Source organism: Labrus bergylta, chromosome 20 (genome assembly GCF_963930695.1).
Source record: "Labrus bergylta chromosome 20, fLabBer1.1, whole genome shotgun sequence".
Classification (NCBI taxonomy): Eukaryota; Metazoa; Chordata; class Actinopteri; order Labriformes; family Labridae; genus Labrus; species Labrus bergylta.
Window position 1 is genome coordinate 10858875 of NC_089214.1, and position 19509 is coordinate 10878383.

Here is a 19509-nt window from a genome sequence, read left to right on the forward strand (position 1 = left end):
TCAAATAGTTGAGTACTGGGTGCTGGACAAAAAACAGATCCAAAGACTAAGCTGCACAGCAGAAGCTGCTCCAATTAACATTTCATGGGAATTATCACCACATGTAACGATTCAGGCCCTCAGCCTTCATCAGACATGACATAATACTCTTTTATTGCCATCAATTTTTTTATTTAGGTGTTTACGTATCTGCCTATTTTTTCACACTAAAATAATCTTTCAGGACAAGAATGAAAAAGCACGTGTATAAAGAGTGTTAGAATAACGACCCATCTATGGTTGCTTTCCCGCTCTCTCTCTTTGCCTTCTTACCTTCAGTAGCAAATTGTTCCAGATGAGCAACAGTTAATTCTTTATACTCGGATGACTCCATCAGCCGTTCAAAAATGACATTATCCTGTCAAACAAAGTAAAAAAAAAAAACAAAAAAAAACAGAAATTCAGCACTAAAATATTTAAGAGATTTGGAGTAGTGGACAACACCTTTAATGAGATAAACATACCGCTCCTTTGCAGTACAGGCGTAGCTTCCCACAGGGGGTTCTCACAACCACAGACATGCGTTTGCGGTTACTGTAAAGGAAGCAGTGGGCTCGGTTTTAAACACACTAGTCTCAAATTACGGAGTTATTTACAGACTGAGAAGTGATTTTATGGTTAATGTTACCTGGAAAACTCCAGAACGTTCAGTAGCTCATAGCTCATCTCTTTCCCCCTCTGAAATAAACAACAAAACGTCAGCGCAGAACTTTCCAGAAAGTAGCTCAAAGTAGGGGGGGGGGAACACACAAATGCACACTTACAGCTTCGATTATGACTGAGTCCGGTGTTCTCGCGGTGAAGACAAACCCGAGGCCTTTTGCACCTTTGACCAGCGCTCCTTCGTCTGGTGAAGAGGCCTGGTAGATGATCTGGTTTTCCTCTCTCTCTGGGACCACCGTGTGGCACACTGCCATCATGGTGAGGAACTCGCAGATCTGCGGCGATGTAGGCTGAACACAAACACACACACACACATATATATATATTTATATATATAGTGGTGATTTTGATCCTCTTGTCTCTGTGGGCTGGTTTTCTTCACATAAAGAAACATGAGCAGAGATAATGAAACTCACATGGTTCTCTATGTTTTGGACTAGTGTAGGGTCGTCGAACTCTGTCGAGTTATTGCTGTTGGACGGCAGATTACTGTTGAGACATCACATGAATTACTTACAAAAAAAAAGAATTTAATGAGTATTGTTTTTGTTGTTTTGGCCAAAGCAACTACACTGGATCTATTTTTCAAACGTGCAGATTCTAAGACAAAGAAGAAGAAGAAGACAGAAAGGATGATGAAAGGGTCAGAGGAGGTCACTAACCTAAAGTCCTCCATTGAACGGTCACAGTCAAGCTCAGGGAAGTGGCTGCAGTGACAAATGAGGATGTATCGCAAAAAAGGAATCAGTTGATGAGTTGATTAGTTTACTTGATCGAGTAAAATAAATGGATTAATAACAGATCATTCTTCACTACAAGTTAAGTCAGAGATAAGTGGTGTAAAAGTTTGAGATTAAATGAAACTCAGTGCAAAGGTCAATTTAGTGGCATTATAAAGGTGAATCGATGAAAAGATTCAAGCAGAGCTAAGAGGCAGGAATTCACAAAAAAAAACAAAAGAAAAAGTGATTACTGACCCGTATGTGATTCCTGCAATGGTACACTTCTTGAAGTGCATGACGTTACAAGTCAGAGTTCCCGTTTTGTCGGAGAAGAGATACTTCACCTGGAAAATACAAACAAAAAGGAGAGAACAGCAAACATTGACTTTGATTGTGTAATAAGAATTTTGTACATTTCTACTTTAATCCAACAGGCGTTAATGAATGACGAGGGCGAGGAACCGACCTGGCCCAGTTCCTCGTTAAGATTGGACGTTCGAGCCATGGCCGGCGTGTCGGTCTCTGCGTAATACATCTCCATGTCCTAAAGGAGAAGAAAAAAACACAAGCTAAAGTGAGCAGGGATATTTGACTACATCTCAACATGCTGATTTTAAAAACACACATACCCAATTGATGAAGAGTGCCTGTGTGAACTTGACCACCTCCAGAGTGACCAGCAGGCTGATGGGGATCAGGTTGTTGTACAGGATGATGAACGTCAGCAGGTTGTAAGCAAAGTTAGTGGAGATGTCGCCTGCACAAACGCACAACAGTCACTTGCTGAATCATTCTTCCTCGCGGTTGCTTATCTTTATATTATGGGTTGTAAAAGTGGTTTGTGTTCTCACCGGCCCGGGACAGGTACCAGCAGGCGTCTTCGGTGTGTTCTCTGTTCCAGATGGCGGCACCCACAGAGCTGACCAGGGCCATGACCAGCAGGATGCCAAACAAGACTAGGATCTGCATGTTGGTCACCCGCTCCACGTTAGAGCGCTTCAGAGGCGCCTTGGTGGAGTTCTGGGAGGTGGATGGACCCAGGAATACAACAAGTGTGAAGCACAAAGGCAGTCACATAAAGATTTTCTGCAGCCTTTAGACACTTTTTCTGCACTCATCTAATTTGTCCAACATGATTATAAACATAAAGCTATCATTAAAATGTTGTGTTTTTTTTTTTTTATCATTTTCTGGCAGGACAATGTGTCAGCAGTTCAAACACGGGGAAGGAGCTTGGATGTACTCCCAGTTATACATTTGTTGAACAGTTAATTAAACTACTCCTATAAGGTCTAAAAACAAAAATCAGATTGAACTCCATTGAAAGCAGGATTTTCAAACATTATACTCAGTTTAATTCAACCTTAATTACTTAAGTTTAGATAAGTCTTTGTGATTACCTGCATCAGTTTGGAGTCGTGGCCAGTGTAGACAACAATTCCTGCAACCCACTGTGTGTTCCTGAGCTGAGCGCCGCGCAGCAACACCTGGTCCGGACCCAAGGGAACAGGACTGAAGAAAACAAGAGAGGTAATAAGCAGCAAGAGATGACTTTTTGCTTTCAGTGCCAACAGAATGCAAACGCCTTCGTATCGATTTACAAGTAATAAAACCGTAACAGCGGAAACAAAACCTGCTATTTTCATTGTGTACAAATCAATAAAAAGCATAATATGTGTTAGTGTCTCACTTCTGGTTCTCCAGTCGCAGTGTGCCAGTGAAATCATACAGGTGTCTGTTTGGACCCTCACACTCCAAACGGCCAGACAGCGCCACCAAATCCTCCAGAGTCTGAGCCCCTGCTGTGAGCGAGAGACCCTGGAAAAAAAAAAAAAAAAAGAAGAAAGATTGATAATGACAGGTAGGGTCAAGGCAAGTTTATTGAGGGAATCATTTTACATAATGACAAAACAATGACAGGTATAGAATGACAAAGTAAGTCATGGAAAATACAGGTTCAATAAAAACATACATAAAAAGACGACAAAGAGAGGGAATAAGAACTAAAGGGGAACATGATCCAATCTTTTGTTTAACCAGCGTGTATGCAACTGTGAGGATTGAAAGGAAGCTGGCTTCAATGTGATACAGAGTCCTGACAGCGAATGCTAACATATTTAATTGATGCTTTCATTTGCATCCAAACACTAAGAAGTATAATATGTTCCTAAAATAAAGTTTGAGAACTCTCTCCTAAACAAGTGACCTCATTTTATTGTACGTTTTAAAACATCTACAGTTCTGGAAGCGCAGAAGGTGCTGACCATGAGACATATCGCTGAACTGAGAAATGTGGACAGATGTGTGCCTGTATCATACCTGTCTGATCTTCAGGTTGGTTTCTCCATCCAGGTTGGAGGTCTCGGTGTAACACATGGCCTGAGGCTCGCTGCGGAGTAGAAACAGGATTACTTCACAACAATGTAGTAATTCATCCTTCAGTCAGACAGGACCTGCGTAGATTTACAGTCAGGGCAACGTTATGGATCGTTTAACTTCCTGTCATTTGTCTTTGTTTTTGTTTTTTTTAACACATAAATCAATAAACTGACAAAGCAATGGATTGATTGAGAATAACAATAATTAGCTTAAAATACACAATAAATGATGACAGCAAACATCAATCAAAAGACAATGAAGGCCCACACACATGCACACTCATTCACATGGAGTCTGACCTGGAGGACACAATAACCATGTCAGCTGGAAGGTGTTGGCCATTGGTCACCTTCACTATGTCTCCTACTGCCACCTTGTGGCCAGGAAGCAGCAGTGCAGAGTGAGGGGAAAGAGAAGGGGTATTAAGATAAAGAGTAAGGGGGTGGGGGGGTGGGGGGTGGGGTGCAGAGAAGAAACAAGAAGAAGGTTAATTGTTGACCAGCCATTAGTGGAAGAAAAAGACTTGAGATAAAGTGAGCACAGCGGTGCATAGCTTAACTGTAGGCACACCATGATAAGACACAAAGATTCCAAGCATGGAGGCAAGAGAATCGGGAGAGAGTTCACCGTTCAGCTCAGCATAAGGAGGCGTGATAACCTTACAAAACTGAAGCTTTATAAAGATCTATTTATAAAAACTTGGGCAGAATGCCTTTGACTCTCGAAAATTTCACAAAAGATTGAAAGATTGTAGCCAAAAAGATTCTTTGGGTTCACAGATTACAAAAGGAAGGAACTACGTGCTCACAAAAAAAAAAGAGGTTTGGGAAAGAATGTGGAGTTGATATTATCAGGAGAGACAGACAAGAGTGGACACATCCAGTGTGCACATCAGGAGCGATTAAAACTACTGAATCTGATATTTTAGACTCTCTGAAATGTGGCGCCTTGGAGGGGACATACTCTTGATTCTATCAGATATCCTAAACTGTTTACTGAAGCCTCAGCGCAACTCTCTTGCGGCACCCTCCTTAGGGGGGAAACTGGCTTTCTACCAAAGTGCTACTTCACTGATCTCGCAGCATGTAATTAATCACAAGGGGAAATGTCTCTTATTTAGTCAAACGATGTCATGAAGGCAGAATCCAAGTTCGCCACAAAGAGTTCTCGCATCGAGCAAAGCAGCATTCAAGGCAAACTACTTGTCACCACCTCTCTATAACATGATCACTGAGTTATCAGAGCAGCCCTGGACAAACTCCTTCACCTGTTCTGACCCTCATTAATGAGCGGGGGTTAAATTCCGGGGCAATGCACTGTTGTAACCCACATCACAAGGACTCGAGTTTGAATTGAATGGACCTGCTGAGCAGAGAATGTACACAGCTGGACTCAGAGTTAATGAGTACATTCAAGGAGACCACCCGATGATAAGAAAATGGCTGTTTTTTTACACATGCACAAAACTCCCGGCCTCCTAGTGACATTTCTGAGCCAATGTGAGAGCACAGGAGGAAATACTGAGGAAACTTCACTGAGGGCCAGTGAGCAGGGCTTAGGATACTGATAGGATCCCAACTAGCGCTGCTATCTTAGTGCACATAATGAAGCTGCTTGATCATTGTCGTCTACAATCTTCTTGGATCATGGATTCTCACAGCATTTTTTTTTTTAAAGTCATGTCTTGCCTCTTGAGACACGCCCCCTCCTCAAACAGGAGGAAACTTCTCACTGTGAAGTGACGTGTGTGAATGAGACATTTAAGAAGATTTCAACGGCAAGCGGTCTGTCATGTTAAAGAATAAGGAGTGCATGTGTGCAAACAGCTACCATAGCATTAAAACACAAGGTACAAAACGCTTTGTACTGTGACAGCCCCATGATTCATGAATGTTCAGGTCAATTGGGCTGACAATAAATGAAAGAAAAACCTTTAGAATGTGTCTCAGATGCAGACCAACAGAGAAAACCTAATTATTTAACTAACAAGGTTGGCCTATGTGGAAAATTGGACGAACAAAAATCACCAAACACATTTACTTGTAATCCAGCCCATAAAAATCAATACTAATAGGAAGAGTATCGTTCTCCTGTCAGGGATTCAAAACACAGACAGAGCCGAACCATGTTCAGACTTTAGACTACTGAATACAAGAAGTCCCTGAAACCAAAAGGTGAAAAAAAATAATAATCAGAAAAGTCACTTTGAGACAGAAAGAGCTCATCTGAGATGAATGTAACTTCTTAGTATTCAAATAAAGGAACGAATCGGGTGCTCTAAAAACACTGAAGGACAGTAAAAAGGCTGCATTGTCCTTGTACTTGTCCATATTCTATGTAACCTGTCATTTTGTTTTGCTCTTTTGCTTTGGCAGTAATAATAATAATAAAGTTACCCTGTATCAACATTATTGATTTGGTTTTGTTTTCTTATTCACTGAAGAAGAAATGTATCCGTTCATCTTGCGCTTCTTGGTTGCTTAATACAGTCTTCTATTACTTCAGTCATGCCATTAAGGGCTTTTTAAGTGAGTTGTACAACTGAACAGGGTAAAGGGAGAGACAGAACACAGGGGTGAAGAGTGAGATGAAGTCTGTGATACCTGTTTCCAGATGATCGTCTGCCAGGCTCCGCCCTGCAGCACTGAGAGACAAGGACAACACAGCCATCAGTCAGCCTATAGACAGCGCTCATACAGTATTCATAGCCGCTAACTTTTGTCTGGGGTCGGCACTATAGTGAGTGACAGACAACAGCTATTCAGTCAGCCATGAAAGGAAAACAAAACCCACGCAAACAGACGTGAGCACACTCATGGAAAAGCGCACACGCGGTTGATGATCAGTAACAAGCGCACACACGCAGACGATACCTGTTGTCTTCTTCTTGTTCACGGTGTTGTCTGCTTTGTGTCTTTTCTGGAAAAACAAAACAAAAACAAAAAACAGATAAAGATATCCAAATGCTCTTTTTGAATCTTTAAAGTTTTAATTTCCACCCATAGAGCACGCTGTGACGTGTTACTCACGTAGTCCTCTATGATCTCTTTGATCCCCGCCACGGTGAGGATGAAGATGAGCGGGACCAGTGTGGTGTAGCGACCGGTCGGCGATACATCCGGTATTTGCTGCAGAGAGTCAAGAGGGGCAGCACTCAGAAATCGCTGCTGATAGCGAGCGATGAGGAGCTTTAAGGACTCATAATGGACCGTCGGGAGTGATGGCAGAGATAAACCTTTGTTTAAACTGCATTAAGACATCAGACAGGAAGGAGGAAGTGCAACTGTTTCATGAAGCACACACAGATGATCTCTGATGATCGGATTTAAGTTTAGGACAGTTTAATAAAAACAACATGCCATATTTAATTGAGCATAAGTAGTATTTCATAACTCATGAAATCATTCTGGTCTATGATGTGTTCCTGATGAGCTTTTATTCTCTTCCTTGTGGCTTTATTTGTATTTGTAAACTTTTAACTTTAAACATCCAGAAAACTACATATAAAAACTCCATGTCTGAATAATAGCTGGGCATATGGGAATCTTTGAAGTAGGGATGCACCGTTGTCTCAGATGAACATCGGTATCGGCCGATAGCAGCCCTGTTCACCGACATCAGTCATATAGGCAAATAACATTTGTTGTGTCTTGTCAGTTTAATGATGGCAAGCGCTGATTTACACAGGTGTTTTTATGGGCCAGAAGCTGTTGGACAAGAAGGCTATGGGTGCCAAGCCGAACATGTGTGATTTGTTTTCATAGTAAAAAAAAAATGACAGTGAGGGAGCTTTACAGCGTCTATGAAAAAGATCAGCGACATGCAGTTTTTAGGACATCTGCCAGTGACAAGAGAAGGGGAAAACTAGTAACAATTTAAAACATTTCATCTCATAGGTGAATTGAAGAAAAAAAACATTAAGAATTTATCATTTAAAAAAAAAATCAGGATAGCCTATTGGCGATGTTGTTATCACCGCTACAGCCTGATTTTCACAACTAGCGCATCTCTGCTTTCAAGTTGAATTTTCAGTCAGGATTGCTCATCCACAGCCTGTGCTGGCCACAGAATAAAATAAAAAGCGCACTCAACCAACAGCATTTCTTCTTTTTTTTTTTTTGGTGTGTGCGTGTGTATCTGTGTGTGTGTGTGGGGGGGTTTACCTGCATGAGTGCGATGAACAGGAAGAAGGCGTTTGCAGCTCGCCTGATCTGCTCGTACAGGAACCGAGGCAGAAAGGTGAGGACCCCATACTTGGTGGTACTGCAAAAGAGGGCAAGGAGAGAGGGCACTTGAAGCTTGTTTACATTACGACAGTGAAGGCCGAGCCAGGTGATGCATTAGCAAAAGCAGGAGTTCATGCATAAATTGTGTGCTAATGATTTTTTTTTTTTTTTTTTTTACCTGACACACTCCAGCAGCATTACCTTAAAGGCTGAATAGCTACAGACTCTTTATTGCAGCTCAATACTGCAGCACTTTAAAATCTATCAGAAACAACTCAATTATACTCAGAGAGGGCAAACAGAGTCATTATGACCTGCACACACATCACACCTATAAGCAGACAAATGACTTAAATCCAACAATCTAAATTTAGACCCAAAACCCCAGAAAACAGGTACTAAAACCTTGGCCGCCCCGACCTGTCAGTCAATCTACTGTACTAATCAGACAAGTGTATTGATTAGCCTTTTTAAAGCTAGGAGCTACCGTAAGAGCTTTTACAGGAGCTAAAAATAAAAGAGTCAACCTTCAGGCCAGGCCCTGCCTTTTTTTCTCCCTGCATGGCCCTGAGTGAAAAGTGAGAGCTTTTTTCGATGGCTTCGGTTTAATGGATAGTGTATTTTTGTGCGCTTGAGTGCATCAGGTAAGTGCAACACCCTGCTCCATCTCAGTTCACCATCTCATCTGAGATACCCATAACTTATTTTTCCTCATGTGTCCCACTTCTCAGAGAAAACAAAACTACACCGGGAAGGACTGTACACTGAAAACATGAGGAGCAACAGCTGCTAGTCGATGTCACACAGGCACACACACACATTTAATGTCCTGACTCTGATCCTCTCGATTCATCAGGGTAACTGATACTACAGCTATGATCCAGAGCCTCCCTAATCTAATCAAAGACGAGTGATATAAGACTCAATGAGCACAATAAAGAAAAACACACGTGCATTTACACTACACCAGTTTAAAAAAAAATGGCAAAAACATCTGGCTGTGTTATTTTTCATACTATGGATGTCCAACTAACTTGCTGGCGATACTAACAGCTGTTAGCTGCAGGGGAGGTACTCTCCTGCTGCTCTGTGCCTGTTTCATTTAAAAGATCAGTTTCAGTAAGAAGTCTTCTATGCACAAAGAAGGCAGCAGATGGATTTGTTGGAATGAAGGCAATTATAAAATGAATTTCTTAGGCATAATAGAGTAGGGTGCTTTGTTACATATGAGCACAGGAGAGCACTAATGCACAGGTTGTGCAAACACAACAACATGCACTGAAATATGGAAGTGGGAGACCCGTGGAATGGAGAGGAGGTGAGTCGAAAGTGCTGATAAAAGCTACAGGGCTTTAATCTCAGGAAAAAAATCAATAAGGCTATTGAACCTTTAAAACATAAACTAAAAAGTTACAGGAACACGGGGACATCAAAGGGCATGCCTCTGGAGCCAAAGTGCTCCTGACTCTCCAATCAGCAGGCAGCAGGATCGAAAAAAAAACGACAACAAAAAAAAAACCACCACTCGCTAGCCAATCAAGTGAGACAGAGAGAAGCAGCCCGGCCTTAATCGAATTTGTGGAGCTGAAATAGGCTGTTTAAAAGTGAAATTAAATCTCCTGATAATGATGGCACTCTACTGAACGACAAACGACGAACCTCCAACTCACAGCAACATGACCCCAATGAAATAATTCAAGGTAAATACAAGAATCAAACTGAATCAAACTCTAACGCTGCTTCTCCTATCTGCAACTGAGTATCAACATGACAACCTTAAGGTCTTTGAATATGGTAATGACATCTGGGATCATGTTGATGAAAGAGACTCCTCTACAACAGTGTGTGATGTGAAGTCCTGCCCATTACCCTGACTGTCACATATACTGTAAATACATTACAGCAGACATTTGGATAAACCTCACAGCTACAACATCCAAGCGTAAATTCACACACATGTTCACTGCTGTGAAAAATAGTGATACTCATTGTAAGCGTGGTCTGGTACTTGTAGCTCACTTTCTTGCCTCTGCTTCTCAGAACACAAACAGTCAGGACAAAGAAAAGTCACACGTCCGGCCTTTAAGCGACGTTCAGAGGCATCACATTGTGACGCTTTCATTCTCGGTGAAATCGGCTCTACAATGACCCCTCTAGGTTCCTCAAACACAAACACAGAATACACCTTTGACCAGATCAACACAGCTGAGACGCTTTCTGGGAAATTTATGCAAACAAATGCACATTTAGTTACTTTACTTTTATTGGCAGCCTTAAATATTCATGAGCGCATTGATTAAGCAACAGGGTGATGTTACGGTGTTAAGCCGAACACTTTACCACTCACGTTCTAATGTGGACTTCAGGCTGAGGCATATGTCAGCATGGCAAATAATCACTTAATAGGTGAGTTATTAAAAAGCTTTCTTGGTATAGTTTCACCTGCAGAACTGTTGTCACTGTGGAACTCAAAGAGAACAGTTTCATTTTTGATAACTGCGATTTAAAGCGAAACACGGAAATGTTAAAGAAAGAGGAAAAGAAATCTCAGTGGTCCAAAGTCTACTTGTCACTCATGGTACGCCGGGAAAAAAAAAAAAAAAACACACACAGGCTGTAACGTCCTTCAACTCAACAACTCGTGTGTAAAGTCCCTTTGAGCAAATATCCACAAACAAGGGGACCTTTTTTTGCGAAACACCAAATCCCTACAAAGCGACCTGTGCTCTTTGACCCTCATGGGAAAGGCTTCAGGAAAGAAGCACATCTTAAAACATGGCCAGGATGAGCTAATCGACTTCAGAGTATCGCTGATTCTTTCGCTCAGACAATGTTAGAAAAAGTAAAAACAAAAGTAAAACAAGAAGGGCATTACAAGTCTAATGATATGTGTACTTTAATTCAAACTTTCTGGACACAATTCAATTAGTTTTGATGGACAAAATTCTCCCTTTCTTTCTTTGGTTGCATGTTCATCGAGTAGGCACATATTTGACTTTCATATTTGACGCCCAAGGAAATCAAGCATCAGAGCAAAAAATGCAGATAGTAAAGAGCCCACGGTATCAACCCACCTGACGTGGTTGTCACAGAACTTGGTAATCTGTGGCCGGTTGAGCAGCACCGTCCGCGCCGTGGCGTCTACGGGATCCGCCTGGGAAGTGGTCCCGGACATCTCATCATCTGCCTTGCGGTAACCGGTGGACGAGCAAGCAGGTCCTGCACCGTTGGATTGATGGGAGAGAGGCGAGGCTGAGTGATTGTGAGTGAGAGACAGTGAGACGGAGATAGAGTGAGAGAGAGAGAGCGAGGAAGAGAGAGAGAGGACGGGAGGGAGGGAAAGACAGAGACATAGACGGGAGACGTGGTTTACAGTTCAAAAGAGAAGGCGACTAATGAGTACTAGAGGCTACTGTATGCTGATGCTGGTAGGGTCGATTCAATGACGTTTCTCGTTATAAACAGCCCCCCTGTCCGTCAGTATTATTATGCAGGTACCGTCAATGCACACACGCGCGTTTCGCGACGCCCACGGGACCCCCCGCGGATAATGGATGTGCTGAGATCTGCACAATGGCGAACAAACACACACACACACACACACACACACAGGGTTCGTCTGTTTTATCAGCGGTGGTCAACTTTCCACATGTAACACAGAGAAGACCCGGCGCACGTCGTGGCTGTCATTAAGCTGCAGGAACAAATCATCCCAGAAAAAAAAAAAAAAAAAAAAGTGACAAAAGAGGATGCAACACGCTTTTTTTTTTTTTTTGCAGACTCCCTGCCTTCCCCGCCTTCTTGGCTTTGTCGTCTCCAACCATTTTAAAAGCGTCGTGATCTCCGCTCATTCACCCCCCGCATGAGCTCAAGGAGCGGGACTTTTTTTTTTTTAATATCCTCGAGTGCGTCTAATAACTGGATTATATGGGTGGTTCTGCAAGGGCACTGTAATGGGGGGGGGGGGAGGTGAGAGCAATGCAAACAGGTTCTGGACCGCACAGTTAAACTCTGCTGGTATAATAACGGCAAACCTAGACGAGGGGCAGATGCAGCAGCTCCTCGATAGTGCCTCCTCTCCTCTCTCCTTTCGGCCTTGTTGTAGAGGAAGCCCCCGGTCCCGGTAAAAGACACTGGCCAGCCAAGCAACACCGCCGTGTCATCTGGCCACCTGCCGCTTCTGGAAGATTTTTTTTATCGGGCTCGATTCGGACGATTTCCGCCCCTCCAGCTTAATGCTGAGCGGCTCGCACTGCTGCCAGTCCATAGAACAAGAGGACACCATATGGAGCTCCTTCAGCAGCTGCGGAGAGGCAACGCCGGGGCTCCGCTTTTAAAGGGCCAGACGCACTCATATCGCCTTAAGCTTGCGGTCGGACACACGGATGGGTCAAATGACAATCCCGAGTCACAAACCATCCATCACGGGATCACTTTATGTTCCTGCAACTCCACCAGGAGACCAACACAGGTTTTTGCTCGTCATGTCTTTTCTAGTTTATTGGTCCAGACAGTTTCTATCCCTATTACCGTAATACGAAACTAAAATAGTGTGTGTCCTGCATCCAGCAAGCTACCTCAGCAGTCTTCATTCTTCGATTATGATTCTCACAAGTTCTTAAAGTTGGCTAACAGAGCCCCCTTATGAATATGTAAACATTACCTTGAGTAACAAATAGTTACAAGAACTTCTAGATTGTACAATAAGTGTACTTTAATTATTATTTGAATGGGATTAGTTGTATCATTTCTTGGGATCTGCAGTGTGTGTGTGTGTGTGTGTGTGCGCGTGTCAGCGAAAACAACAACAGACTAATTGCATTAATAATTTAGAAAAGATTAAGCTCTGCTGGGCGTTAGCAGGTTGAATTTCCTCTGTCCTGAAAGTCTTTTTTCTAAAGCTCTATACTCTCCTGCAGTAGATGATCAATTCTCTCAAGTCATCAATAATCAATCTCAGGTTGATATCATTATATTCCACTCAAAGCAGTTGTTCTAAAGTTGACCAGGAATTGTAAAATGACCCAGGCATAAGCCAGTCAGGCTTATCGCCAAACTATTATCACATCAGACTCCCGCTTTTCCATTGATAGACACATTAAGCTGTGTGTGTTTACAAGAAACAGCAACAATGATTACATTACTTTCTGAGTGAAACTCAGGGTTGTTTGAAGGGGAGGCATTTCTTTGGTTTTAGCATTTTTTTTTTTAATGGTATAGATCATTGCTGTTCTATTTTTGCAAAAAAAAACAAACAAAAAAAAAACACTCATTGAGATTTTGAGAGTAGAGTAAAGCACCAGAGTGTCTGCACAAGACAAAGATCAAGGGTCAAAGTCTATACAAGCTAAATGATAGTATGCAGCATATCTCTCATCTCTATATCTGTGACCAGGCTATTACCTCAAGCCCTAACAGAGCTATAAGTCAAATCCACAGCTCAGCAGTGCAAACGACACGAAGGGTCAATCAAGATAATGTGAGATTGTTAGGAACTGATTACGGGTGATTCAAGGTTAAAGGTAGTTGAGGTGAAAGCCCATTATTACTGCTGTCAGCTTGAACACTTTCTGTAAAAGTAGCTCTGATTCTTTTCAATAACTTGTTTATATCCTTACACCCTTACTTCTACCTTTTAACCTTCCAAGCCTGTACATTTCCAAGCAGATCAATAGTGACTTTCTCAGCAGCCCACTTTCTGCTCTGATTCATTTCTGAGGAGATCAATGCCTCAAGTTACTCATCTTTGATGGAGTGGCGGCGCAGTCACCTCAGTAACTCACTCATTACTGATGCACCACCGATGAGTCAGCAGCAAACCCCAAGCAGAGCACAGACAGGTCAATTACACGTGAAGCACCCAGGCTAGCCGGACAGATACCACAGCTCTGAAAATCTGCAACCGGAAAAAAGGTAACGGATGTCGACGGATCTGTCCTCAGCAAACACAATCGGCTGGTGAGACCTACAGAATACGTTGATAACATATGATGCAACCATACTATTGTGGATTATGTAGAAAAGCTAAAAAAAAAAAAAAAAGATGTTTTACTATATATCTCTCCTTAATACTGTTACCCAATAAGCCACAAGTGTTTTACTCAAGGGGTAGAAAAAGTGACCTTTTCAAATCCTTGCTATTTGATGAAGATGTCAGTCATTACAACTGAGCTTCAACAAATCTCAATATGGAGTATTAACTTCGTTTTTGGGATCGAGTCCAAGCTGTCCTGGTCTGGAGCCAATGCTTCCCTGCTAAAAAAGTAGGCTAGGCTAGTGAATAATGGATAGAACCAGGCTGCATAATTAATCCACATTTTCCAGTATGGCGGAGCATACTTCACCAGACACTTTGCCTCGATGCTGCCTCACCACAAGAAACCACTCACATGTCGGCCACTATCACGGCATTTCCCTCTGCAGCCGTTTTGTAATTAGCGCAACTGTAAACAACAACTGTGTTTTGAATAGCTCAGATGCCTCAGCTGCAGAGGGCCACCACAGGTCGAATTCAAATCAAGTACAATATATAAATATCTTCCAAAACACAAAGCCCAGAGATGAAATGAGCCAGTAGCCAATCGCTCCTAATAATAACAGCAGCTCTTGTAGAACAGCTACAATTATCCGCAGCTGTCGAAAACAATCCCGCCCCCACAAACCACACTAAGGACATTTACTCTGGCTGTTTCAATGTTTTTTTATCTCCACACTGTCAAAACATTTTTTTAGATGCAATTTGCACTTGAGCAGCTCCGTATATCACATCTTTCTCTTCCTCCTCGCCTTCCTCTTCCTCCGCCACAAATGTATGAAGGCGTAACCTGTTAACTGCAAATCCTGCAAAATGTGTTCTTGACCTCAAACATTAAACCAAAACTACTTATTTCATTCTAATAACTTTGAGGGGAAAAAAAAAAGAAAACATCGTCCCCCATAAACCACTGTCAATCCAACAATCCTGCAGATTTTAGCATTACCGACGGAGTGTCTTCTGCTTGGTTGGCCCCCGCGTCCCATGGCTGTCCCGTCTCCTAGGTGACCTGCAGGTCCCTATACGCAGGTCCACGTAGACCTAGTCTCATGTGTTCCAAATTGGCCCATGTGCCGCCGTAACAGAGTAAGAAGTAAGGCAAGAAAGCCTCTTACGAGCCAAGTGAGCGAGCACGATAATCCCCCTCTGTGTCTGCTCTGCAACTTCACCCGCTCCTAATCCATATCCGGGTAATCCTACAGGTGAGACTGCAACAGGCACACAAACACACTTGACTCATGTATGTATAAGATACATACACACATACACATTGACAATGCATTATGGATGCACTCTCTGTCACATAAAGATGAATATAGTGTACACTGATGAAAAAGAGTCCCCAACATGCAGCTGCTCCCAATCACCATATTCACAAGGCCACCATTTTCCTCTAATGCCATGCTCAGTAATGAAAGTAAACTAATGTATCATGTTCTTCTGCTGAACACAGTAATTAGCGTCTAACCTTTTTTTTTTTTTTTAATAACATTAACTGATATGTTTAGAAATCTTTTGAGCTTCCAATGCTGAGTGTGAGGTCGGAGCAAATGGAATGTGAATATGGTCAATGCCCTGCCTCTTTAAATCCAGCTAACCGTCACTGATATGTCATACATGCACGCAGCAGTGACCATGTGCATGCTTATTCAGCGATGCCATGTCCTTTTCATGCATGTGTTGCGTTTCAAGGCATGCAAATGTATTCATATAGAAAACCTGTCCCTGGTGCATATTGATCTGCCTTCATCGGCATGTTCTTTACCGAGTGTTCAACCTGCTGCCTACAAGCACATGCAGTGAGAGGGTTAATTCCTGTACAGCATAGCATTCACGACTCCAGGCCCCAAGGAGCTACAGGTGATTCTATTCAGGGTCCAACAAACAATATCATGTCTTAACCTTTTCGGAAAGGTTAAGAACCAGAGACACTCTCTCGTAACAAACTTGACATTGTAGCTCTTGAGGGCCGGGGGTTGGGAGTCACCTGCTCCTGTTGCACATGGCTGCATGCACCTTTTGGGACTCCGGACACAAATGGGGCGTCATCCAGTCTAATTTGAGCAAACTCACTTTTGTCAAACCTGTCTGTGAGGCAGGAACGCATGGTAGCCCCTGTGCTCTGGCCTGGGTCCTGCAGTTCAGAAGCCTCCTGTCTAATGGTGGTCAAGACTAACTGCTCTGTGGGCGCCAGAGGGGCCGCGGCAGGAAGAAACAACACACACAAGACAACAAGTCAATAAACACATACGGCACACAACACATCTATGTGTCAATAATTTAACTCTAAATGTGTTTTCATGTGCCTGTAACTGCAAGCACAATCAGAGAGATGAAAGTCATGCCTACAAATGAAAGATGTAGACCTGAGGAGTTGCAAACAGAAACAGACCTTGTAGCTTAGCCGGGAGTGCCCCCCAGTGTTCAGCTTATGTAAATACCACATTGCTGAAACGTATTAGTCCTCTTGCTATCTCCAAAACGGCATCTTCAGTAGCCTGGCAGCCGTGACAACCAGTCATTATCTTCTTAGAACAGCCGTTGTTGACAGTTCAGCTGCATGAATCTCATGAGGCAGAGACGCCAACACTAAGACAAGATGTGCCCTTAAGGTGTCTTCTTAAGTTACCTCAGCTTTTTTTTATTTTTTATTATCGAATAAAACAAAAATGTTTGTCCACAATTGCTTGTCTGTGCTCCCCTGTGTACAAAGGTGTAAATACAAACCAGACAAAATACCACAATGACTGTCAGAGTTTGTGTCGCCCATGCTGTCGACGATGTAAATTAAGAATCAATTCTGTGTGTGTGAATGTGTCAGAGTGTTTGAGTGAATGTGACAAGATTGTCCACCGCAGACGTCACCAGCATGAATGTGGCCGCTCACTAATTGGAGCAAAGAATCAAGAGGTCAAGCTCCAAGAGATTACATCGAAGGCGACATGGAGAATACCAACTTGAACACACAGATTGACACTCATAGTGCAGGTCTGCTCCACACCCATCCTGATCTTTAAATACGACGACAGCAAACTGCGGTTATCACTTTTTATATCCTGTGAAGGAAATAAACACTGAAGTCCACTAAAGTAACTGAGTGTCACAAGAAGACAGCTAGTTAAGCATTAAAGAATTAAAGGGTAACTCAATAATACAATATTATAGTATAATAAGGTATTTGTAAATAAGTATTGACGCAAACATTTACTTGTAACTGGTGATGAATGCTTTTAAACTCTGGCCGTTAGGGGAAATGTGCTGGTCCAGGGTCAAAGAATCTAGCGTTGAATATTTTTTAGCAAATAAATATCTGGGCTACTCTGGAGTGAAGACAACTCGGCCCAGTTGGCACTCGATAGTGCTCGGTTTACCCTGCTCTCTATTTCTGGAAGCTGCATGATGAAACGCAGCCCCAAAAAACACTCACACAGACGAATCCGCAAAGCATTCTGACTACATGTGGTCACTCTTGAAAGCCACAGGATGAGCCAAACACATGCTCCTCACTTCCAGGACAATCCAATCCAGAGTCAGTGTGAAACCATTCTCATGCAGCATCACGTTGTACTATGCCCATCCTCTCTCCAACTCTCCAATCTGAGGACAACACACGTTATGGCCTGTTTATTTAAGCTACAGTCGTCGTTTAGACGGTCACGTGGGCTTTAACTCGGTCAGGTAATAGGCTGTTCTGTTCTTCCACTGATCTATATGGGCTTGGGTCGGACCTTTAGAATTAAAATAACTTGTCTCACCTAGATATGGGATTTCCAGACAAACCTTTGCGACATGTTTCAACATTACAATTGGTTAAAAGATCTTCACATATAGCCCACAAGAAGGGTTAACAACAACGTTATGTAACACTAAGGATGCCGAGGGAAACATGCAAGCACATATTCCAGATTAAGGTCACCCAATATAATGACATCCGTCCCATTATGAATCAATATGTTGTGCCACGATTCAATACTTTGTCTTTTTGGTGATGGTTATCTAAAATGCAGAGGACATGCTGCGCTTCGTTTAAAGGCACCTGCAGTCAGCTTGTCCTTGCATCCCAAAAAACTCTGCCCAAATGAGCGAGGCTGGAGGATAAACACCGCTACAGCAAGTCACCCCACATGCATGCCGCAGTGGTAATATGGACCCCCCCCTCGTTATTATGCCAAGCACATATTAAATACGCACTGTCAAACCGAGGCCGTTATATCCTCTATAAGGAGCCTGCAGGCCTCTTATCAACGCAAACAAACGACTTTTAATGACAGGTCCGACGATGGAGCAACGATTTGATAAGGTTGTGTTTTAAAAGCTTACCTCCCTCGCTGTGTATCCTCTTGGCTCTCCGGTTGAAATACATCTTGCTGGTGATGCGTCGTTGAGGCTGGAACGAGGAGGCCGCAGCAGTGACATGCTCATGGCTCCCCGACACAGCGGGGGGACGCTGCTCCAGGTCGACGCGGCTGCGGCCGAAGCTTCTGCTGATGCCAGGGAGTCATTTTTTTTTTTTTCTCGGCAAGACCGCGGAGGTAATGTTGTCAAGGAGCACAGCTTCGTCAACACACAAAAAAAAAACGGAAAAGGAATGTACCGCTTCCGGACACTTCTTTCAAAATAAAGTACGTAAAAAATAAAAATAAAAGTGACAGGAATTCAATTTTTTTTTGGTTCGAGAACTTCTTAAATCCTTATGTAATTAATTCAACACAGGGTAAGGGTAAAACAGAAGGATGATACTTTTTGTTAAAAAAAAATACTACTTATTAAGTTGTACCACAATTAAACAATTGATAGAACAATTCCAAAAACAATACACAGGGATGCTTAATATGGAGGACGAGATTTGACAAAAGTATAAATAAATAAATGTATAAATAAATAAATATGAAAATAAATAAATGTTGAAATGAATAAATGTGTAAATAAATAAATGTTGAAATGAATAAATGTGTAAATAAATAAATGTATAAATAAATAAATGTGTAAATAAATAAATGTAGAAATAAATAAATGTGGAAATAAATACATGTAGAAATGAATAAATGTGGAAATAAATAAATGTAGAAATAAATAAATGTGGAAATAAATAAATGTAGAAATGAATAAATGTGGAAATAAATAAATGTAGAAATAAATAAATGTGGAAATAAATAAATGTAGAAATAAATAAATGTAGAAATAAATAAATGTGGAAATAAATACATGTAGAAATGAATAAATGTAGAAATAAATAAATGTGGAAATAAATAAATGTTGAAATGAATAAATGTGGAAATAAATAAATGTTGAAATGAATAAATGTGGAAATAAATAAATGTAGAAATAAATAAATGTGGAAATAAATAAATGTAGAAATAAATAAATGTGGAAATAAATAAATGTTGAAATGAATAAATGTGGAAATAAATACATGTAGAAATAAATAAATGTAGAAATAAATGTA

At 41.8% G+C, this 19509-nt stretch overlaps 1 protein-coding gene across 9 annotated transcripts in view; it reads right to left on the reverse strand.

Annotated features, from left to right (window-relative positions):
- Window positions 1-18656, reverse strand: part of atp8a2 (ATPase phospholipid transporting 8A2) — a 50612-nt gene extending 31956 nt beyond the window's left edge. Inside the window, exons 1-21 of one of the 9 annotated variants that reach the window (XR_010664874.1) lie at window positions 18384-18656; window positions 16137-16244; window positions 11104-11281; window positions 7967-8066; window positions 6833-6931; window positions 6677-6722; window positions 6407-6447; window positions 4103-4176; window positions 3744-3813; window positions 3115-3242; window positions 2825-2936; window positions 2276-2444; window positions 2054-2181; window positions 1891-1968; window positions 1680-1768; window positions 1365-1409; window positions 1119-1191; window positions 804-992; window positions 668-717; window positions 504-573; window positions 313-397 (exon numbers count right to left, since the gene is read on the reverse strand). Coding sequence is in view for 8 of the 9 variants with exons in the window: in XM_065949103.1 (XP_065805175.1) it covers window positions 313-397; window positions 504-573; window positions 668-717; window positions 804-992; window positions 1119-1191; window positions 1365-1409; window positions 1680-1768; window positions 1891-1968; window positions 2054-2181; window positions 2276-2444; window positions 2825-2936; window positions 3115-3242; window positions 3744-3813; window positions 4103-4176; window positions 6407-6447; window positions 6677-6722; window positions 6833-6931; window positions 7967-8066; window positions 11104-11281; window positions 16137-16244; window positions 18384-18426 (1975 nt within the window). In the remaining variant the exon portion in view is untranslated. Of the gene's footprint in view, window positions 1-312; window positions 398-503; window positions 574-667; window positions 718-803; window positions 993-1118; window positions 1192-1364; window positions 1410-1679; window positions 1769-1890; window positions 1969-2053; window positions 2182-2275; window positions 2445-2824; window positions 2937-3114; window positions 3243-3743; window positions 3814-4102; window positions 4177-6406; window positions 6448-6676; window positions 6723-6832; window positions 6932-7966; window positions 8067-11103; window positions 11282-12063; window positions 12395-15009; window positions 15065-16136; window positions 16245-18383 lie in introns of those variants that run through there. The other 8 variants (XM_065949104.1, XM_065949103.1, XM_065949105.1 and 5 more) reach the window with 8 other exon arrangements.
- Window positions 18657-19509: the final 853 nt, after the last annotated feature.